This window comes from Setaria italica, chromosome II (assembly GCF_000263155.2).
Source record: "Setaria italica strain Yugu1 chromosome II, Setaria_italica_v2.0, whole genome shotgun sequence".
Lineage (NCBI taxonomy): Eukaryota > Viridiplantae > Streptophyta > Magnoliopsida > Poales > Poaceae > Setaria > Setaria italica.
In genome coordinates this window covers 2,044,433-2,067,969 of record NC_028451.1, presented here as the reverse complement: position 1 = coordinate 2,067,969, position 23,537 = coordinate 2,044,433, and the positions used below count along the sequence as shown (strand labels likewise).

General features: G+C 44.5%; 2 protein-coding genes and 1 long non-coding RNA gene across 3 annotated transcripts; 2 read left to right on the top strand and 1 right to left on the bottom strand.

Annotated features, from left to right (window-relative positions):
• The first annotated feature begins 361 nt into the window (after positions 1–361).
• On the top strand, positions 362–11,750 carry LOC101776002. Its single transcript, XM_022824007.1, has 2 exons — positions 362–2,603; positions 9,419–11,750. Exons 1-2 carry the CDS (start codon positions 618–620, stop codon positions 11,495–11,497), a joined length of 4,065 nt encoding a protein of 1,354 aa, XP_022679742.1. The 5' UTR covers positions 362–617; the 3' UTR covers positions 11,498–11,750.
• A 1,258-nt stretch (positions 11,751–13,008) lies between these two features.
• Positions 13,009–18,555, bottom strand: LOC101775595. The gene is made up of 3 exons (XM_014804750.2): positions 16,347–18,555; positions 15,449–15,452; positions 13,009–15,347 (listed from the first exon to the last, which is right to left on the bottom strand). Exons 1-3 carry the CDS (start codon positions 18,329–18,331, stop codon positions 13,329–13,331), a joined length of 4,008 nt encoding a protein of 1,335 aa, XP_014660236.1. The 5' UTR covers positions 18,332–18,555; the 3' UTR covers positions 13,009–13,328.
• Positions 18,556–19,636: 1,081 nt separating this feature from the next.
• On the top strand, positions 19,637–20,511 carry LOC111256444. The gene is made up of 2 exons (XR_002676541.1): positions 19,637–19,897; positions 19,997–20,511. It is a non-coding gene; the product is annotated as an uncharacterized LOC111256444 (long non-coding RNA).
• Positions 20,512–23,537: the final 3,026 nt, after the last annotated feature.

Genomic DNA, 23,537 nt, shown 5'->3' with positions numbered 1-23,537 from the left:
TTATTTGTTACCTGTACCAATTCACCTCCCACGAAATGAATCATTTTCTTTTGTGCTAGTTACAAAAGAAATTCTGAAGTAATTACATAAATTCTCATCTCAATTAAATATCGTGGGCATTTAAAATAGCATAGGTTCTGCAATTCTTTTCATGATATGATAATCAACCAAACATGCAAAAAATAAGAAATACTTTTATGCTTTAAAATATCAATAAAAATAATATATAATTGTACGTAAGTTGATCAAATGTATATGCGTCATATGAAACTTTGCTTTGTACAATTTGCATGGTTGGGCAAGCCCTACAGGATGTTCATTGCATGATCTGATTACCAATTAATAGTCCAAAAATAACTATTAATAAATTTGTTCTCCTAAATTATGTCCTTCTCACAGTATAAATTAGCTGCACAACTTGCACCAGGAAACATCACTCTCTCCAACACTTTTAGACATGGATACATGTAGAAAAACTAGTGGATAGAAAGTTGATTTTGCCTCAATTTTGTTTTAACTTCTACCAAGCCTTCAAGCGCAAAAGCACCACTAGTGGCCTATCGGTTCATCCTCCTTGCACCGTTGTTGATTCTTTACGAGATTTCCTCACACCTCACATGAAGTTCTTCCTTCCATGCCTCCTGGTTTCCTTTGGCCTTCACCTAGCAACTATCAGCGCAGATGGCAATCCACTCCTATACCTCGGCTTCAGCAGCACTAACCTCTCCATGGATGGAACTGCCACAATCACACCAAGTGGACTCCTTGAGCTAACAAATGGCATCGTTAATCGCAAAGGCCATGCATTCTACCCGGATCCTTTGTCCTTCCGCAAGTCACATAATGGTAAAGTGCAGTCCTTCTCTGTCTCTTTTGTGTTTGGAATCCGCTCTAGTTACCTCAGTATGACCCAACATGGTTTGGCCTTTGTTGTTGCTCCAAGCAAGAACTTCTCAGATGCATTGGCCAACCAGTACCTGGGTCTCACAAATACTGTGAAGAATGGAAACCCAAAAAACCATTTCTTTGCTGTGGAGCTTGATACAGCTCTATCAATCGAGTTCAAGGACATTAATGCAAACCATGTAGGCATCAACATCAATGACCTAAACTCCATAGAATCCTCCTCTGCAGGCTACTATGATGACAAGAGTGATAGCTTCCAAAACTTAAGCCTTAATAGTGGAGATGCAATGCAAGTATGGGTGGACTATGGTGGAGAAGCCAAGCAAATAAATGTGACCATAGCTCCCCTTGAAAAGGAGAAACCAGTAAGGCCATTGATCTCGAAAACCCACGACCTCTCAATGGTGCTGCAAGAGCCAGCATATATTGGTTTTTCATCATCAACTGGTGCAGTTAACTCACGACACTACGTGCTTGGCTGGAGCTTCAGCATGAACAGATCAGCTCCAAAGATTGATACCACCAAGCTCCCAAAGCTACCTCCCAAGGGTCAAAAACCCCAGTCAAAACTCTTGGATATCATCTTACCAATAGGAACTGCAACATCCATTATTGTCATGGGAGCTATCATCATTTTACTTCTTAGGAGGAGGCTACGATATGCTGAGCTCAAAGAAGATTGGGAAACTGAGTTCGGACCACACAGGTTCTCATACAAGGATTTGTACCATGCCACAGAGGGATTTCAGAACAAGAACATACTTGGTGCAGGAGGATTTGGGAAGGTATACAAAGGAATCCTCCCATCATCTAAATTGAATGTTGCTGTTAAGAGGGTGTCCCATGAATCGAGGCAGGGCATGAAGGAGTTCATTGCTGAGGTTGTAAGCATTGGACGCATTCGACACCGCAACCTTGTTCAATTACTTGGTTATTGCAGGCGAAAAGGTGAACTTCTTTTAGTATATGATTACATGTCAAATGGAAGCCTTGATAATTATTTGTACTGTGAAGAGAACAACCCCACACTGAATTGGGCACAAAGGTTTTGGGTCATCAAAGGGATTGCATCAGGTTTACTCTACCTCCATGAGAAGTGGGAAAAGGTTGTCATTCACCGTGATATTAAGGCAAGCAATGTTCTTCTTGATAGTGAGATGAATGGACGTCTAGGTGACTTTGGCCTAGCAAGATTGTATGATCATGGTACTGACCTACAGACCACACATGTTGTGGGTACCATGGGGTACTTAGCCCCAGAACTGGTATCGACAGGAAAGGCATCCCCTCTCACAGATGTGTTTGCCTTTGGCACATTCCTTCTTGAGGTGACCTGTGGGAAAAGGCCAGTAAGCAATGATACAGATTATAACCAGGAGGTGTTAGTAGACTGGGTTCTTGAACATTGGCGCAAAGGATCATTGATTGAGACTGTTGACACCAGGCTACGAGGGTATTATAATGTTGATGAGGCATGCCTGGTGCTAAAACTTGGGCTATTATGCTCACATCCATTTACTAATGTGAGGCCTAACATGCACAAGGTCATGCAGTACCTTGATTGTGATTTGCCACTCCCTGAGTTGACACATGCAGAAATGAGCTTCAGCATGCTCACCCTAATGCAAGGAGAAGGGTTTGACCCATATACGCTGTCATCAAGCATTGGCACAGGATCTGGCATCTCAGGAGGAAGATGATTTTCATGGTGTTTGATGTTACCATGAGTGATGTTAGTAGATTGGGTTCTTGAGCACTGGCACAAAAGATCACTGACTGAGGCAGTAGACACTAGGCTACAAGGTGATGACTGATGTGGCATGCCTGGTGCTAAAACTTGGGCTATTATGCTCACACCCATTCAGTAATGTAAGGCCTAACATACAGCAGGTCATAAAAGCACCTTGATTATGAATTGCCACTCCTAGAATCGAAGAATGCAGACATGAATTACAGGGTGCTCTCCCTAATGCAAGATGAAGCATTTGGACCGTATACACTGCCGTCAAGCATAGGCACAATTTCTGGAATCTCCGAAGGAAGATGATCTTCCATGGTGTTTGATGTTGTGGTGATACTTAGCACTGAGTCTTGTAATGTTTGGGCTAGTGCTAGATTATTTAAGGGCATTCTTCTCGTACTAGTCGAGCATTACAGCTTATTACATGAACTTCCTGAGCTCATCATTTTCATTTGTGTACAAAGTAGCCCTCTATCTGTATAAGTGAACTAGTCTACATGGTCTAATATATTGAGGTTACGAGTATACAATCACTAATCCTGCAGATCTATTGATGTGTTTGGATATAATGAATAAAATTTTGTAAGTTTGCAATTTTCTAAAATTAAACGGATTTAAGTAAAATCTGGACAGCCAAGTCCAACTCAGCCATCGCTTCCAAGCAGGTCCAGTCAAACTCAGCATTTAGGTGACCTATTGTATTTGGTATTCAAAGTAGAGTAATGACTCCCAGAAAGAAGGGTTGTTTCAGAGGAATATTTTTTTTTAGAAACTGATTTTCTTCCAATGGCAAATCGGACAACTAGGAACAGTTCCAATTAAAATGAAACTCTCTCGACTCAGATGTATCCTTCTATTTATCTTGGTAGATTTTAAATCTCACAAGCCTAGATATCAGTTATATGTGAGGAAGGAGGTTTATCGCCTGCTTCAACTACCGCAGCATATCAAACCATATATAGAAACAGCGCTGGAACTACATAAAACAAAAGCCAAGTGACTTGCAGAAACAGCCGAGCCACAGTACAAGAATACAATAGACAAATGCAGCGATAGCTTCACTATAAAGCTATTAGTAGCATAGGAAGTTCATACATTGTCATCATGAAGCTGGAGGAAGTCCATACATTGTCATCATGAAGCTGGAGGAAGTTCACGTAACCCATCTCTTCACGTAAACGCATTATCTGCCACCCTGCACTCAGAGAAGAGAACTGATGAATCCAACATCAACCACTGAAGTCAAATGAGCACGATCTATAAAGCACAATTTTCTCATTAATATTTGTTTTCCAAATTGCCCAGCCCACAGCTACAGTACACAATTAGGGTAGTTTCTAAGCGCCCATAAAAATGGATTCAACCAGTCCCCCAGAAATATGATTCATGACTTCTAACTAACGTTGAGTATTGTGAAGCTAGGTACAGATACAGAACACATTTCTCCAAACGTACTAAAAAACAGACATCTGCATTTCCATTTATATCACAGAAAGGTGCAATAATCAGTTCTATCTTCTAACTTATTTACTGTTGAAATTTAAACACACTGACAAGTTCTTTTTGTCGATTCTTGGATTTTTTTAGCTGAGAAATAAATCTGAAACCTATTAAGTGGGTCCAGTGCAGCTTGTGCTTTCGAGCTAAATTAGGAAATTTCTAAGTTTTGAATAATGAAGCGGGATTTCCTTCACATGAGAAGTTTATGCATTCTCTCAATTGTGTAATTTCGAGGTTCAGATTAACTGTTGCTGAGCATACAATTTTCTGCACCCGTACAACCAATTTTCTAGAACTATACAAGACTAAATCCATCTAGAATAAGAAGCGCTGTTAGAGCAACAGAGGGACTGGACAGTAGTTAGGAAAAGGATTAGTTACCGGAAGAAGGTAACTGCCTTCGGGAGCCTGGCAGTGGCAGGCGGCGTCGCCGCCGCAGCCGAGATGAATGGAGACGCAATGAATGCTCGGCTCAACGCCGGCCGCAGCGCTGCTTATTAGGCCCCTCGTCGACTGCTGTTTCGGAGCCGGAGGAGGTAAATCCGGACAGGGAACCGAGCCCGGTGAGGTGGCGAGCGGCGAGCGCTGCCGGTGCCGGCGACGGCGCGCCGCAGAGGAGGTGGGGCGTCGACGAGCGGTTGGGCGGAATGGGCCCAGGGGAAAAGAATTGGAGCCTTCCATTTTTTTTTCTCTCACAGTTGTGGAGAGCGCAGCCATATGGGCCTACCAGCCCATCAGCCCATGTCGCCTTCGGCTTCTTTCGTAGAATATGGTCCAACTCTGAAGCTGTATTGGCCCATTCTTTCTTATTTGCAAAAGGAGACAATGTAAAATGTCTTTCCAATAAATAAAGGGATAATAGTACTCCCTCCCTAAAAAAAATGCAACTCTCGCTTCCTGATAAGTCAACCAATTTTAAATTAAATTAAATTTATACAAAGTAGTACTAAAATTTATGGTACAAAATAAATATCAATAGATTAATCATGTAATATATTTTCACACTAAATCTATTTGGAGAGGTGAATGTTAGTATTTTTGTATAAATTTTATCAAATTTGAAACTGTTTGATTTCTCGAGAAGCGAGAGTTGCACTTTTTTTTAGGATGGAAAGAGTACACAACTGAATTAGATTTGGAAACGTTGATCAGAAACTATTTTCGGCTTTAGTAGGTTTAGAGAAAAATAAATAAACCTGGATGCCAAGAACAAGTTGTAGCTTAGAGCAAAACAAAAAAAGAAGAGAAAAATGCATGGCGCTTGGGCTGACCATTCTAGGCTCAAATCAAACACTCACTGTTGTTTTCTTCTTTTTCTATAAAACAGAAACCCGCGGTGCTGAGACAATCACTACATGTAGTGCTATCCATGCTTCCCTTATATAGTACCAGCTCGATAAACAGCCATAAATAAGGATTAAATGCTGGCACGTACGAGGGTTCTACAATATTTATTTGAAAACGAACGGGCACGAGAGTGTACCTATTTCATTAATAAAGTAGAGTTAAAATAGGCTGACAAGCCAGCAATTGTACATGGATTACTCACCCACTATAAACTCCGCTAAAAATGAGTGGCCCCAGCCGCCATCCATGTGGCCGCCCCCTCCTTGATTTTGGCCAGGAGGGTCAACGGTGAGGATTCTTTCCTATTAAAAACCGGGGCGTTACGCTCTAACTATATCTCCCACATGATTAGCAGTACCAAACTGCGGATTGGCTTTCTAGGAGTGTGCGGAGTTGAAATTATGTTAGCCCAGAATACTGACAGAATTGTTGTGCCGCCATTCAGAAGGACGAACACCCGGTTGCGCTAGCCAGTTGGCAACCAAGCTGCAAATTTTCTGAGAGTATCTACACTCCACCATGAGATGCATGGAGGACTCCATAGTTTGCCTGCAGAGGGTTCTACAATAATGCTAGATAGGAACAGATGCTCATCTCCATTTTCGTTCCGTTAGCTCAAGGATTAGGGTCTCGGGTTGGAGGGATCTCCTCTCCCCACCGGTTTTAGGGCGCGCTTGGTTGCGGGCCACCACCTGCCACACCACAGGTGTCGTTGTTCAGTGTCGCTGCAAGTCGTGTTATGGTTGGGGCCAAAGATGCTCTTATTAGTACCTAAAACATGCAGTGTAGGACCTAGAATGAATATTTCTAATAAATTACAAAAGGAGAGTTTAGATTTAGAATAAGAGGTACAATAAGTACTAAAGTTTTAATTTAGCATGCAGAGGAAAATAGCGATCAATAAGATAAAAATTAGAAAGCTAAATTTTTTTCAGAAGTGAATAGAGTTTATAGAGTACCAATCTATATATGGTTGTGGGTTACAAATTTATCTACAAAATTATAATGCTTATGTCTCCTGAGAGGTTGTTGGAGTAGTTTTTTATATAAAAAACAATACATAGAAACGTAACAGTCATCAGGGGCAAGCATCATGAGTCACTGTCACCCTGGGTCCCAAAGTGAAACTGACAGGAGGACTTGCGCGGCGTCAACGGGCAGCCATCAAACTTAAGTAAGCAGCTGAGCACACCATATCTGACGGCATCTCCAAAAGACAGTGACTCCTACTGGCTGCAGAGCCGGAGAGGATAGGATGCGTACCCTCTCCGCGTCAGTGATAGAAATGGGCTTGCAAAAAGCTAGAAATTACCGACGGTTAACGTCGATCCAGAAGAGCGACCTCTCGCCAACCAGTCATGCACGTCCGGACGGGCATCGAAGAATTGCTGCGTTTGGACTTTTTATTACCGTGTCCTGACTCGTGTTGATCCAAAATCTGAACTCGGGCTTCTGCGTTGAACAATACGGAAGATCTGAGAGATCTGCTTAACCTCAGTATAGGCTTCAAATCGGTTCGCGTTCAAATCGGTTCGCGAATGGTGCAAGACGTGATAGTCAATTTGATCTGAAATTGACAAGATAAATATTAAATTTCTGAGCCAATCAGCAGCGAAGCCTTTCGAACTTATGGGTAGGCGTTCTTGGAATAAACACCAAAACATATAGATTTTCAATGTAATCATGCCGTGTAAATAAACAAGAGCATTAATAACATGTGCCATCAGCTATATGAGCCGACGGGTTAAGATAAAACATTGTAAAATAACATCCATAAAAGGAGCACTTGCCAGCCATGCACGCATCAGATAAACTAACAGATCTAAATTAATGTCATGATACATGTATTGAACTTAGACAAGGTAACACGTATGAGAGGGCATCAACATCAATCTGTTAATCTAAAAGATTAGAGCATGGTAACAAGCCTATCACTTACAAGCTGATTAAGCTAATGGATCTAATCAATGTCATTTTATATTGAATTTAGACAGGGTAATACGAATGAGTAACTTAACAGACATCAAGGCCTCATACGCGCACCTACTAGCTCAATGACGTCATCACACTTTTGTGAGATATAGATGATACCCAGCTGATGTATCAGCTCTCAATAGTAGCGTTATGATGTTAAGGATCCGATGGCTAGCAATACGAGAGGCAGGAGTAAAGATATATCGGACCTAACATATGTAAAGCAAGTAAAGCGTGCAAGATCTAACCAGACAATACAATCAGATAACTGATGAACGCTTAAATAAGATCAAGGAGCCGATAAATACAACCTAATCAGATCTAAACCGTTTGATAACTGTGAGCGTTTGATAAAACTAAGAGCGATACAACTTAATAAAACCAAACAACTCAAAAACTGTGAGCAACGTCGAAGACAAATAGAATATTGGATAAAACTTAAAAAGTTCTACTTGCAATCTAAGTTAACTCGATAACTAGCTACACGATAAAAGATCAGAATATTGGACGATGCTTATAAAGTTTTGATAGGTAACGTAATGACCAAGGCTTGAGATCGAAGCTAATGCAGCCCTGCGCGCAAGAAGAAACTCGTCGGTTCCTACTCTACTCCTACTACTAGGGTTTTGGCGGTGTGATGCCAAAATGTTATATTGATTGATCGATGATTATTCTTGTTACAAGGCTCATGGGTTTATATTTATATCCTGAAGCAAGTTAAAATCCTAGTCGGTTACGACATTAACCGTTACAAGCGAATCTAAAACTACTAAAGATAAATCTTCACGTTTTCCCTTATTTGGTGGAGTCGATTTTGCTTCGGATTGGATCCTCCCGATCTTCTATCGGCTTCTAGAATCCGGTCATCTATGGCTTGGCATTTGTCAACGCTAGGTTATCAACAGACTCTTTCTCTCTCCTTCGTCGGCTATTCTCTCTTTCATCAGTTATTAGAACCTTATCTTCTTCGGTTGACTCTGGTCAAAAACCGGGTGTGAACAACTGGTGGTATCATTCGCGATGCCGTTCAAAGCACGGCTAGTATGATGGTAAAACTTCTGTGTGGGGTACGTACGTTAGAGAACGGGTACTGTGAAGACTACATACCCGTTCATGATTAATGTTCAAACAGCGATGTTTGGGTCCAACCTTTTTCTTCAAAAGCGTGTATGAATTCGACACAAATTCGCAAGGTATTACTCAGTGCTTACGGATAAGACTGACCTGGAGCAGAAAGTTTCTCATGATCATATCCGTCGATCGATCAATTCTCCAGTCTTGTCAACTCTGTTGCTCATGTACATAGCATACTCTCCCAAGCGTTTGTAAGAAGCAAACAGGGTAGTTGGAGGTCAGCATAAAGTCGATTTCATATTAAATTTCAGTTCAACAAAATTCTTTATTTTTCTTCAATGGTAGGTTAGAAACGATATTCCAGACAAATCTGTAACCCCCTAGAGTATGATGTGCCCAATTGATATATCATACTACGATGAACTTGAGACCTTAATTAGTTTTCTAGTTCATTTTCTTTCTGTAAGCTTCAACTAACCAAGCTAAAAAATCTCATACTGTCAAGGTCTGGATTAGGTTTTTGGTGGCAATGCAACGTGGAATGGATTAAACTAACTCCAAGATCCCTCCGAAGATATGTACTGGCAAAGATCCAAAAACAGCGCGGCAGAAGTGTACGAAAGAAAAGACAATTCTTGTCATGTAACTACTACATTATGTTAAAGGAATTTGGACAATGGTCGCATGTGCAACACGAGACACGGCGACTACGGCCAGATCGATGTTGCCAGTCATCGGTCATCGTCTCGTAGCTTACAAGTTGCTCTGACGGCCGGGTTCAATCGCTGTGAATCGTCAATAAATAACCTCTTACTGGAGAGTAGACTAGGAACTAGACCACAGTTGCAGGGACTGATTAATAGTACCTTGTGAACTTGGCATACAGGTTGTCAGAGTTCTTACCGCCCAGACATAATGGAGCATCTTCCCATGGCCTTCCTTGTAGCCTTCTTCCTCCTCTGCCTTAGCCTCAACAACCTTCCGGGCTTCTGTGTCGCCGGCGGCGATTCCTTTGCTTTCTCAGGCTTCGCCGGTGCCAACCTCACCCGTGATGGCACGGCAAAGATCACCAGGGAAGGACTCCTTGAGCTGACGAACAACGACGCCCACGTCCAAGGCCACGCGTTCCACCCAACTCCGGTTCAATTCAAGGACTCGCCCAATGGCACGGTGCAGTCCTTCTCCCTCATCTTCGTCTTCGCCATCCTCTCTGACCCTGCTTATTCATATATGAGTAGCGATGGTATGGCCTTCGTCATCGCCCCGGGGAAGGATTTCTCGAGCGCGTCACCGGCCCAATATTTGGGCTTGCTCAACAGCCAGAGCACTGGCCCAGCGAACGCGAGCAACCACATCTTCGCCGTGGAGCTCGACACCATCCAGAACGAGGAGTTCAAAGACATCAACGGCAACCATGTCGGCATCGACATCAACACGCTCTCCTCTGTTTACTCTCACCCTGCTGCCTTCTACGACGACAAGGACGGTACGCTCAAGAACTTGAATCTCTTTAGCAGGGACGGCGAGGAGATTCAAGTGTGGGTAGACTATGATGGGGAGGCCAAACAAATCAATGTCACTCTGGCTCCCATGGGAGTGGCGAAACCATCGAAGCCCCTGATCTCAAACACATCTGACCTCTCAGCAGTGATCACTGAGAAAGCTTATGTTGGTTTCTCTGCCGCGACTGGACCGATCAAGTCGCGGCACTACGTGCTCGCCTGGAGCTTCGCCATGAACGGACCTGCTCCAGCCATTGATTTCAAGAAGATGCCAAAGCTGCCAAACCCTGACCACAAGACACCGGCAAAGGCCTTGGAGATTGCACTGCCAATAGCAGCGTTTGTAATCTTGGCGATATGCATTGCAGTCCTTGTAATCGTGCAGACGAAGCTGGCATATGCTGAGTTGAGAGAAGATTGGGAGGTCGAGTTTGGGCCGCACCGGTTCTCATACAAGGAACTGTACGATGCGACCGAAGGATTCAAGAGCAAGCACCTACTCGGCGTAGGCGGGTTTGGCAAGGTGTACAAAGGAATTCTTTCAAAGTCTAAATCAGAGGTTGCGGTGAAGAGGGTGTCCCACGACTCAAGCCAGGGGATAAAGGAGTTCGTCTCCGAAGTTGTCAGCATCGGTCACCTTCGACACCGTAACCTTGTGCAGTTACTTGGTTATTGCCGAAGGAAGGGTGAGCTACTTCTGGTCTACGATTACATGCCCAATGGTAGCCTTGATAAGTATCTATACGGTGAGGATAACAGACCCATACTAGAATGGGCTCAGAGGTTTCAGATCATCAAGGACGTTGCTTCGGGGTTGTTCTACCTCCATGAAAAGTGGGAGCAGGTCGTCATTCACCGAGACATCAAGGCAAGCAATGTGCTCCTCGATGGCGGGATGATCGCTCATCTAGGCGACTTCGGCCTCGCAAGGCTATACGACCATGGCACCGACCTACAAACCACTCATGTGGTTGGGACCATGGGTTACATTGCCCCGGAGCTTTCACGCACAGGCAAGGCATCCCCTCTCACGGATGTCTTCGCCTTCGGCACGTTCCTTCTAGAGGTCACCTGCGGTCGGCGACCGGTCAGCAACAGCGTGCAACATGGCCGGGCATTGTTAGTTGACCGGGTGCTCGAGTACTGGCACAGAGGAGCTCTCGAGGAGACCGTGGATTCGAGGCTGCAAGGAAACTACAACATTGATGAGGCAAGGATGGTGCTGACGCTTGGGTTGATGTGCTCGCACCCGTTCCCAAGTGAAAGGCCTACCATGAGGCAGGTCATGCAGTACCTCGACGGCGATGTGCCGCTGCCGGAGCTGATTCCGGCGAACATGAGCTTGTTGAGTCTCATGCGGAATCAAGTGTCGTTCGACCAGTCTGTCCTGCAGTACCCGTGGTCGGCGACCAGCATTGGTACGATGACAGCCGGGATCTCGGTTGGAAGATGACGGTTCCGGTTGATTGTATCTAAAATGTGTGAATACGGCCTCTTTGGTTGATGTTTTTTTTTCTTGAATTGGTTGTAGTGTCACAACTTATATGTGGTGTATTTGATCACTCTTGTAAATCTACACTAGAATTAATTCACCGGTGAAAGCATGAAAAATGCATATCATGATCTGCCGTTACTGATTTGTATGCCACTTGGTATTTTGTCAAAGCCATTTTCATGGCCGGTGAATAATCTTTAGACTCATTGCATGATTTGTTTTCATTTCTATGTGCTAGCTAAATGTGCGAAAATCAAGCACTGCACCCAAAAATAAACAACTTCAAGTTTTATAATGGACAAATTATCGTAATTCATAAAAGCTCATGGAAACTACGCTAGCCATCCCATCCAATTGCATTATCCAATATTGTACTGGTTTATCGAACAGACCATGCATGGACGATAGAAAAATTTGTGTGGTGGTAGCTATTTGTAACTACTGCATTATATTCAGGAAATTCAGACAACGACCGCCATGTGCAACACGAGACGACGACTCCGGCATCCACTGGTGCTAGTCTTCGTTGTCTACTCCTAACTTACAAGTTGCTCTGGCCGCCGGCCAATCGCTGTAAATTTTGAATACACAACGTAGGGTAGACGATAAACTAAACCAAAGGTCCACAGACACCACAGTGTACGAAAAATCCTAGAGAAACCTTCGTCCATGTCAGCCAGAGCCAGTCATTATCGGTCATGTAGAACAGGCAACGACGGCAATGAAGCTTGTTACCACTACCGGTTCGAGACATGAACCAGCAGTAAACATGGACAACACATCAGTGGCGGTTAGTCACAAACTAATATAATTGTAGTGCTGCTCCGATCCGTCCATGTTTACTAACAGATTAATTTGCTGGTTGGTTTCTAAAATTGATACATTCATTTGGAGTGGCGTGGAGAAAAACTATATACATAACCATATCCCTTGATATGCAACTTTGTAGCTATAACTTTTTCATTAGAGTCATTTAGATGCACTATTGATCACTGTAAAAAAACGGTTTGTAGGACCGGTTTAAACGGCATTTGCAGGGGGCGGGTGAGCGGCCTGCCCCTGCTTTTCGCAGCTAGAAATAGCTGTTTGTAGGAGCAGATGCCGCTCCTGCTAATGCTATTTCTAGGGACGGGTCATGCCACTACCCACCTCTGAAAATCCATTTGAAGGGGTGGGTGATGGCATGATCACCCCTAGAAATAGCATTAGCGGGGCGACCAATGCCATGACCCACCCCTGCAAATGGATTTCCAGGGGCAGGTGACCAATCGGCTGCTTCAAAGTTACTAGTAACAGGTTCAAAAATTGTATAGTAAATTATTCTGGTGGAGACAATGACTTTCTTTGAGTTGTATGCTCCTGCCTCTATCAAGTTGTATTTTACTTTGTTCTCCATTTGATATCAACATCTCATATTGCTGTGAAGTGAAAACCAATCATACTTGAATCAACATTTTCCCCTTGTTGAGGCCAAATCCTCCACACATGTCACTATCATAGTACTCCCTTTTGCCTATCTTGTACTTCACTATATTCTTCCTTATGTTCTAATATTACAATGGAGTAGGATCTTGCCCTATGCAAGTTAGAATATATTTAATTTTCCATGGCTATCCATAGGGCAAAAGGAAAATATCTTCAAGATAACTGTAATTGGCTAAATAGACACTATTCCTTCCTGCCTCCAATGTAAATCCTATATCTACCATTAGTATATTTTTATCTACTGTAATCAATAGGAGCAACCCTGTTGTTCCTTCATAAAAAGGGAAAAACATTCAAGTGAGTATCATCTCCCTCCTGATAGATCAGATATAGTTCCGAAGCTCATCATTGATGATGGAGGGCATGACACAATATATGGATCCAATCCCTTGTTTTGCAAAAGGGCTAGTATGTTGAAGCTCAGTTGTGTTGATGCCAATTCTGGAACCGGTGCATGTCCATCAAGGTAATCCAAGACATTTTGCATGTTTGGCCTTGAGCTTGCAGATGGGTGTGAGCAGAGCAGTCCAAGCTTTAGCACAAGGTATGCTTCATCAGTGTTATAGTTGCCTTGCAGCCTTGTATCCACTGTCTCAAGGAGAGTCCCGTTGTGCCAATGATCGAGTACCCAATCGACCAACAACAGTTGATCGCCTTGTGCGTCTTCCTTGATTGGCCTTTGCCCACATGTTACCTCAAGGAGGAATGTGCCAAAAGCAAAAACATCAGTGAGAGGTGATGCCTTGCCTGTGCGCAGTAGCTCTGGAGCTAAGTAACCCATGGTGCCAACCATATGAGTGGTTTGGGGATCGGTGCCATGGTCATATAACCTTGCAAGGCCAAAGTCACCAAGCCGCCCATTCATTTCTTTGTCGAGGAGCACATTGCTGGCCTTGATATCCCGGTGAACGACAACTTTATCCCACTTCTCATGAAGGTATAACAAACCAGATGCAACTCCTTTGATGATTTGAAACCTCTGAGCCCAATCCAACGTTGGTCTCTCCACTTCGTAATGCAGGTATTTGTCTAGGCTGCCATTAGACATGTAGTCATACACCAAAAGGAGTTCACCTTTCCTCCGACAATAGCCAAGTAACTGCACAAGGTTACGGTGTCGGATGCGGCCAATACTAGCAACCTCGGCAACAAACTCCTTCATTCCCTGCCTCGACTCATGTGACACCCTCTTCACGGCGACCTCCACTTTAGATTTCGGAAGGAGTCCTCTATACACCCTTCCAAACCCTCCTTTCCCGAGAAGATGCTTGTCCTCGAACCCATCGGTAGCATGGAACAAATCCTTATACGAGAACCGGTGAGGCCCAAAATCGACCTCCCAATCCTCCCGGAGCTCGGCATACCTCATTCTTCTTCTAACGACTACAACTACAAGAGTGCCTAGGGTGACAATGAAAGCTGCCGTGGCAATCGGCACCAAGATTTCCAAGACCTTGGATCGAGGCTTCGGGCCGAGGCGAGGTAGCTTTGGCAGCTTGGCGATGTCGATCGCCGGAGCAAATCCGTCCATGGCGAAGCTCCAGCCAAGAATGTAGTGGTGAGAGTTTATCGGGCCGGTCGCGGATGAGAAGCCAATGTATGACGGCTCCCTGAGCACATTGGAGAGGTTGTACCTTGCAGAGACGAGTGGCCTTACTGGTTTGGTCACGGCAATGGGAGCGATGGTGACGTTGATCCTCGCGGCCTCCCCGTCGTAATCCACCCACGCCTGCATCACCTCGCCGCTGATCAGGTTCATGCCATGGAAGCTCCCGTTGGTGTCGTCGTAGTACCCCGCGGTGTGCGCCTCGACGGAGCGGAGGCCGTTGATGTCGACGCCGACGTGGTTGTTGTTGATGTCCTGGAACTCCACGTTCTCCATGGTGTCGATCTCGGCGGCGAAGAAGCGGTTCGTCGCGTTGCCGTTGTCGTCGATGTTGGCGAGGCCCATGTACTGCGCGGCCAGCGCGGAGGAGAAGTCCGTGCTGGGAGCGACGGCGAAGGCGATGCCGTGGCAGCTGAGCCCCGGGTAGGTGGTGAGGATGGCGAACGCGAAGGACGCCGAGAAGGACCGCACCGCGCCGCCGGGAGATGTGCGGAAGCTCACGGGGGCGCGGTGGAAGGCGTGGCCCGTGAGCTGGACCGTGCCGTTGGTGAGCTCGAGGAGGCCGTCCGCCGTGACGGTGGCCGTGCCGTCGAGGGTGAGGTTGGCGCCGGCGAAGCCAGAGAAGACGAACTGGTCCTGGCCGGTGGTAGCAGTAGCACTGACAGCCGTAGCAGGATTCAGGGAGTGGAGAAGGATGGTTAGAAGGAAGGGTATGATCTCTACTTGAGCCATGACCTGTGTTAATCTGGAGAAATGATGATGATCTCACGCTGTAGCTAGCTTCGTCTCATTGGAATGCTTTGTGTGTGAACAGTGACTGAACTATGCAGTTACGTTGCGTGTTTGTGCAGTTCCAAATGCATCGTTGTCTGAAGTCTGAACGCGTACTTCTTTCTAGCAGTCAGAGAAGCGATGAAATTTCTTTGTTGTGTACATTTGCGGTGCACTGTCTACTCAGTCATTGATCAGTGAAAACGATATATCTGGAAATAAAATTTCCTAGCAGGCTAGCACACCATCAGCAATTGTTGTAAGCCGTCGTTGTTCGTGGTATAAGAGTTGTTTTTGACTTCCAAGTCTACGAGCCCAGTGTGTGATTCATGTGAACAGGCGAGACGAGAACAAGCGTATCTCTAACGTTTGTGAGAAAATGTCAGAAATTCTGGATTTCCATATGAAATATTCAGACAGCACAATCCCTAGTGCAGGTCTTATCTAGTAGTCTTTGGATCTGGTCTCTCATCTTGGATTTTTGCTGATCAATCCTTTGATTCGAAATCATGCATGTAGAAGACTGAAATGCCGTGTTCAATTTAGGTTGTCCGTGTGGGCAGGATAACACAGGCTGTCATTTTCACCTAATCACGTTCACGGAAATAACTACGATGTTCGCCTTTTTCGTTTTCATGCAGAAAAAAACATGTCCCAGTACTTTAATATTCTGAACATACTGTTTTCACACATGCAAAAGCAAGTTAAACAAAGAGATGTTTCTGTAACAAAAGTTAAACACAAGCTACCTTCGAATGTCTACTTGCAATTTTTCTTTCAAGGGATTAATCATGGAATTCAGTGTACTTACACTGAAGAGTAGCCTGCTCTAAAGAAAAAAAAAGGACATGGAAATGGAAGGAAATTCACGTCGTGGTAACTTTGCCTGAAAGGTTCGACATGGTGGTCATGGTTGCCATCGATGAGGGGTAAGACATGATGTACGAGTCAAACCCTTCGTTTTGCATCAGCGCAAGAGATTCAAAGCTTTGAAGTGTCGGATTCAGCTCCGGTAGTGGCATATCTCCGTTGAGGTACTTGATGACTTGGCGCATGCTAGGCCTCGCACCGGAAAGGGGGTGTGAGCATAGCAATCCTATCTTGAGCGCTAGGGATGCCTCACCAACGTTGTAGCTTCCATGGAGCCTAGCATCCACGGTATCGGTCAGTGATCCTTTGTGCCAATGGTCAGCAACCCAATCCATCAGCAAGAGTTGGTCACCGTTTGAATTTTGCTTGATGGGCCTTTGTCCACAAGTGACTTCAAGAACGAATATGCCGAAGGCGAACACATCGGTCAGAGGGGTTGCTTTACTTGTGCGCCCAAGCTCAGGAGCTAGGTACCCTATGGTTCCAACCACATGAGTGGTATGTGGGTTGGCACCGTGATCATACAACCTCGCGAGGCCGAAGTCACCAAGTCGACCATCCACGTCATTGTCAAGCAACACATTGCTTGCCTTGATATCACGGTGGATGATTACTTTCTCCCACTCCTCGTGGAGATAGAGTAACCCGGCAGCGATTCCTTTGATGATCTTGAACCTCTGGTCCCAATCTAGAATTGGCTTGTCACTACCACCATACAAGTGCTTATCAAGGCTCCCATTCGACATGTACTCGTAGACCAAGAGAAGTTCACCCTTTCGCCTGCAGTAACCAAGCAACTGCACAAGGTTACGGTGCTGCAAGCGGCCAATGCTGACAACCTCTGCTATGAATTCCTTCATGCCCTGCTTTGAGTCGTGCGACACTTTCTTGACGGCGATCTCCATTTTTGACCCTGGAAGCACACCCTTGTACACCCTCCCAAACCCTCCGACACCGAGTAGGTTCTTGTTCTTGAATCCTTCGGTTGCATTGAACAAATCCTTGTACGAGAACCGATGTGGCCCAAACTCAACCTCCCAATCTTCCTGGACCTCACTGTACCGCAACCGTCTCCGCACCAGCAGAACCACAATGGCACCCACGGACAAGATGAGCCCTGCGGTGGCTACCGGCGGTACGATCTCGGCCAATCTGGCTCGGTGCTTGGGACCAAAGCGAGGCAGCTTTGGCAACTTGGAGATGTCAATGGCCGGAGCAGGTCCGTCCATGGCGAAGCTCCAACCAAGAACATAGTGCCGTGAGTTGAAGGAGCCTGTCGCCGAGGAGAAGCCCACGCGAGCCACATCTGTGAGCACCGAGGACAGGTCGTAGGCGGTGGAGATCAGCGGCTTGCTCGGTTTGGCCATTCTCAGGGGAGCCATGGTCACGTCGATCCGCTTCTCCTCGCCGTCGTAGTCCACCCACACCCGCATCGCCTCGCCGCTAGCCAAGGTCAGGTTGCGGAAGGCACCGCCGCCGCCGCGATCATCGTAGTAGCCGGCGGTGGCCGAGGACACGGACTCGAGGCTGTTGACGTCGACGCCGACGTGGTTGCCGTCGATGTCCCGGAACTCGTTGTTCTGGTCGGTGTCGAGCTCGACGCCGAAGAGGTGGTCGCCGGCATCGCCGTTGGTCGTGCCGTTGACGAGGCCGATGTACTGGCTCGGGAACGCGGCGGACAGGTCGTAGCTCCCCGGGGCGACGAAGAGGACGATGCCGTGGCCGCAGGCGTCAGTGTCCGGGCAGAGGATGCCGAACACGAAGGACGCCGAGAAGGACCGCGCCGTCTCCGGCGTGCCGTTCCGGAAGCGGAGGGGCGCAGGGTGGATGGCGTGCGCCTTCTGCCGGAGCGTGCCGTTGGTGAGCTCGAGCAGGCCTGATGGCGTGACCACGGCCGCGCCGTCGAGGGTGACGTTGGCGCCCGCGAAGCCGGAGTAGACGAACTGGTCGGCGGCGGCGCCGGACGCGTCGACCTTGACGCCGACGGCGATGATTATTACACACAGGCTGATGCTAAGCAGTCTCTTGCAATTTTGAAGCATGGACGAGGATGACGACATAGCTTCGAGCTGTGCAGAAGGAAAATGCAAAGAAAGATTGGTGCGCTTGGCGATGGTTCACTTGCGTTATTACTACATAGAACAGATGCTGCTGTGGTCACGGACTGTATTAATGCTCTGGCGGGAGCTTTCTGGGCCGAGCATGGAACAGAATGGGCTTACGAGGCAATGCCCTGCCTGCCATTGGGCTTTTCAGTAGTGCCAATATCCAGCGGGGATTTCTATAGTTGGCGAGCGCGTGTCGGCAGGAAGCTTCCTAGGGTTTTATCTCCAACAAGCCCGAACTTTCCTTTTTAGAAAAAAATATTTTCCACAACTTTTTATTTTAGAAAATTATAACTTCTATATATAATTTTATGTACAAAATTTCCGGAAGCAAGCCCCTACATTCCGGTCTCTAGAAATGGAGCTGATTTTCAGAGGTGGCCCCGGTCCAACCATGTAACTGCATTTTCAGGATCGGACCGGCTGCTACTTTATCCATCTGTGTCTTTAGTTTCGTCCGCCTCAAAAAAGAAAAGCCTCACCACTAAGAATCAATTGTCTAGTAGTGCCCGACCAGAATTTTGTAAATGACTTAAAAATTCGAGGTCAGTTTGCCCAGGCCAAGTCATATCTTCTCAGCTAGAGAATCAAATGAAAGCTTCAGTAGTTCACACAATTGTCTCTTGGCCTGCCAGTAAGGACAGGTCATCACATACCGCCAAAGTACCAACATGATGAATAAGTGAACTATTCAAATCGTTAGCAATCAAAGGAAGGAGCTTTAGGTAATCTCATATGGTCAAACTCCCTTTTTTTTATTTGATTTGAGTTTGACATTATCAGATTTGAGGCATAGAGCTCAACAGCTGCAATCCAACGAGGATGAGGCTGCAGCGTGCTGCCATGCAAGAAGCCAAGAGCACATATTTGTCACAAGTGAGGATGAGCCCAAAATGATGACCGCGCTAGCGACGAGCGATGACGAACCCACAAGCCCAGTGCTGGTGCAGCAATAATGCAGCATCTTTGACATTTAGCTCCGTCTGTCTTAAACTAGTGTTGTTTCAAATAATTATTTTATGATTATGAGTATTTAATATCCCGGAAAACTAAAGTAAGATCCCATTATATAGTGGTGCATAATTTGTGCTGATGAGCCAGAACTGTCATCAGCCAGTATATTTTGTAGTAGCGTATAAGTTGAAAATGTCAGAGTACCAGATTTCAACACCCCACCCCCAACCCCACATCATACACCAACCCTACTAATACCATATAAATGGGCAACATGGGATAGGCAAATTGAACGAAAGAGACCAAGCAAGAAATCCTCATACATAGAAAGGAGACCGAACCCTACGGCACACCTGGACCCTCCCGGGCGAAGCATACTTTCGTTACACGGGACCTAATTGGATCCTTGTTCTCCTCAATAGAGTCAGTAAAGACCTCAGAGTAAAATTGAAGCTACTCTTCTGGAGGGTCTGGCACATAGGAATGATGCAATATTCAGAAAAGGAGATTGTCCGATCTCAGCCTCGGTGAATTTTTTGGAAAACTATCTAGACTCTTTGAACCCAGGTATGGCTAATCACCTCTCACTTTCTACTAAAGGCAAAGCCACATGCTGTTCTGATCTGCAGCTAAATTAATATAAGTTCTCCCTACTTCAAAAAAAAGAAAGAAAGGAGAGCATGGAGAGTGCCAAGAAGCAGGCAGTCGGTGCCGTGACAGTGGTCATGCTAATGGTGGTTCTGCAGCTGATGACAGCTCCATCGGCCATGGCCCTCACACACAAGCCGCACAGCTCCCACATTTTGGTGTCCAAGCTAGGAATGCGACGGCTCCTCTTCTGCACCCAACCGTTGGGGACCTCGTGTACTTCTGTTACGCAGTGCCCTCAAGGAGTACTTGTTGCATGTATAAATGGAAAATGCATGGCTTGTGATCTCTGATGGTACGTACTAATCTTCTCCGCGGTGTTGAAGCTCTTTTTTTTTTGGCTTTTTTTCCCCATGCCATGTGTATTTTCCTACTGGCAGACAGACAGCAAGGAAATGGGTTCCACATACATTTGGTCATTGCTCTTAAATAAATGGAATGCACTGCAGGTGTAGCCAGTGCCACTCTGTCAGCAAATTAAATTGAGTGTTTACTCTGTATTCAAGTATAAACATCTTTTTTTCTCTAATCAATTGCAAGATGCTCCTGGGCAGACGAATAAATGTTTGATATTTTTTTAGAAAAAATGAATTGTCTCTGGCCTTTACGACCCAAAGCGGATCATCGAAATATATAAAGGTTTTACATAGCTTGTGCTTGCATCATGTTAGTCACCTCAGCTATCTTCTTCATCAGAGCATCAATTTTGAACGAGCTGTTCTTCATACACTATATGTGTTGATTGATTGTAATCAAATGGCATCTCAATCTCGATTATCTGTACCTCTCGAGATAAGGATCAGATCTGCCGTAGCATATAAAAGGCAGACATGGGATAGGCAGTTTGACACCAATTGCACGTAACACGAATGAGCACGGAATTTCCAGGCTCCTTCGTCTAGATGGAAAAAGGACAGCAAAGTTTAATGTAAATTGATGAGCACGACATCTTACTGAATTGACGAGTGAGTATCCACATCTATTAAATTGTTCTTGCAGATCGGGACTGCAACGAAATTTGTCAACCAGACAATGTCTGAACTGTTCACGCAGGCGTTCGCCATGCCCAGTCAAAGACGGCAAGGGGCCTTCATTACTAAATCAATGAAAATGACTAAAGAATATATTACGAGGCTTTTTTTCTTCTATTTGTTGGGCTATGAGAAGAGTAGCGTATTTTACAAACTCCACAATCCTTATGAAGTTGCACTCCGGGCTATGCTATAATTTTTCCTATATTCTTAGATTTGAGTTGCTGCAAAAGAAACTATATTGGACATTTCTGACATGTAGAATCATCTTTGAACCGTGTTTTGGTTTCTGACATGTTGAATCCAATCCACATATCCATCGAAACGTATGTCACCTGGCGAATTGAGCGTAGCTCAGCTGTAAAGTTCCTTGTGATGGAACCTGTCCATCCGGATTGGAGTCCTCGACTCGGCACTAGTGTTCGCTTTTTTCAATTTATTCCATGATTTAACTGGCGCTTTTCAGTGGTAGGCGATATGCTCGTCGACAGCGAGGCGCTAGTGGTGACTTCGTCAATCTCGAGGATTTACTAGCTTAGTCTTTCGGAGGTGCTCATAGGGGTATGGTTGCGTGCGTGTGTTCGTAGAGGCGAGTGTGTGTGCGTGTATGTGAGCGTCTGTGTCTATACTGTGTGATTCGCAAAAAGAAAAAGAAAAAAGAAACGTGTGTCCCATAAATATTACTCCCTCCATTTTTATTTGTAAGGCGCACATTCAAACTTTACAATCTTTGACCAATAATTTAACTATCAATTTTTTATTTTTATAATGTAAACTTTATATGGTTCATAAGTTTATAACCATAAACAATATAAGATAAGATAAATGATGGTCAAAGTGTAATTCGGAAGACCATGCCAAATTATACCATGCCTTATATAAATAAAAATGGAGGGAGTATATCTTCTACTGTTGTTGAATATTAGTTATAATTAAATATTATTTATTCTACAATTGTTGAATATTAATTGCAAGGGAAAGTTGTACACCTGACATAAGGCAAAGGCTAGACTAAATATGACTCCTGTTGACAAGACGCCATGCGTGCTTTAACACTGCACGGTATCAAAAATAAACTTTAAAATTTATCCTTTGTACTACCTCTGTTCTTAAACATATAACTCAATGGATTTTTTTCATTCATTTGACTTTTTCATCTTTTTTACAATTTCTTTTTGTCAATAGATAAATACACATGTCAAGCTTAACGTAGTTTTGGTGTTACTTCTAATGATACTCATTTTACTTTACCAAACTAATTAATTAAATAAATATCTTTTATCCAAGTGAAAATTCAACGGTATGGAGGTCGTATTATTTTGCTAACTGCTTCCTTCGGTTCAAAATACATGTTATTTAGGACATCGACATGGTCTGATGTGAGAATTTGATCGATGGACTCAAGGTAAATATGACATTTCAAAAAAGTTCGTGAAACATTTTGAAAGTTTTTTCACAGTGATCTAGAAACAACTATATTATGTTGCCTAATCTATGTTTTTTTCTATATATCAATTGTTAAAGATAAAGCAAATTGACCGATATAAATCCTAAAATTACATATTCTGAATCGAAGGACTACAAGTTAATGGCTAAGAAAACTTGTGTTGTTGTCTTGTTCCCCTTACTCCCTCCATGCCAAAAATAAAGTCGTTCTAGTTTTGTTTTAAGTCAACTCATCTAATTTTTATCAAGTTTATACAAAAAAATATCAATAATAATGATACCAAATATGTATTTTTATATTCATGAAATATTTTTCCATAGTATACCAATTTGGTGCCATAAATGTTGATGCTCTTCTCTATAAATTAAAATTGGTCAAAGTTAAGATGGTTTGACTTATAAAAAAATAGAATGACTTTTTCTAGGAGACAAGGCAGTATTGTTTTCTAGGTATTCTTCGACATATTTCAACTACTTTTCTCTCTCTTATATTTCTGTATGATTATGTTCAACTCACGCAGAGAGTGTGAAGTAGAAAGGCACTACTCCGATACTTTTTTTTAGATTAAGGATAAAATTCGGCCTACTATATCCACATGGTGGACATATACAACCAAAGATTACAAAGAGTTCTTAGACTCTAGTCCTCAACATTGAGGAGCTTAAAACACAAGAAAGAAAACTCTAAGATAAAGAAAATAATTAGAAGACTAAGCTTCATTCTTCTTGTTCATCCCTGCTTCGTCCTTGCCTTGTCTTCATTCGTCATCAAGCCATCACATCTTTTGTTGCTTAGAAACTTGATGCTAGACTTGGAATACTTGTCTTCTATCGCTCGCACAATAGACTCCATCTTAGGTAATGAAAGTCAGGCCAAAGGACTTCCAAGGCGACACCACCAAGAAGGACACGACGTCGAAGACGCCATTGTCACCCATCCAGCAAGCCGGATTAAGGTTTTCACCTAGAAGACCATTGATATTGCAGAGAGCATCACAGCAAACGCCTCAACGGAGGGAAATGACACCCAATCGACGTTGTCGTTGGTGACACCGACACCAATCGGGTAAAGCTTTCGCCCG

Bases quoted from the DNA above. Each gene is read 5' to 3' on its own strand.
- LOC101775595 (XM_014804750.2), bottom strand. From the start codon at position 18,331: ATGTCGTCATCCTCGTCCATGCTTCAAAATTGCAAGAGACTGCTTAGC.
- LOC101776002 (XM_022824007.1), top strand. From the start codon at position 618: ATGAAGTTCTTCCTTCCATGCCTCCTGGTTTCCTTTGGCCTTCACCTA. The intron at 2,604-9,418 runs TGATTTTCATGG...ACCTTGTGAACT, and splicing joins CTGGCATCTCAGGAGGAAGA to TGGCATACAGGTTGTCAGAG.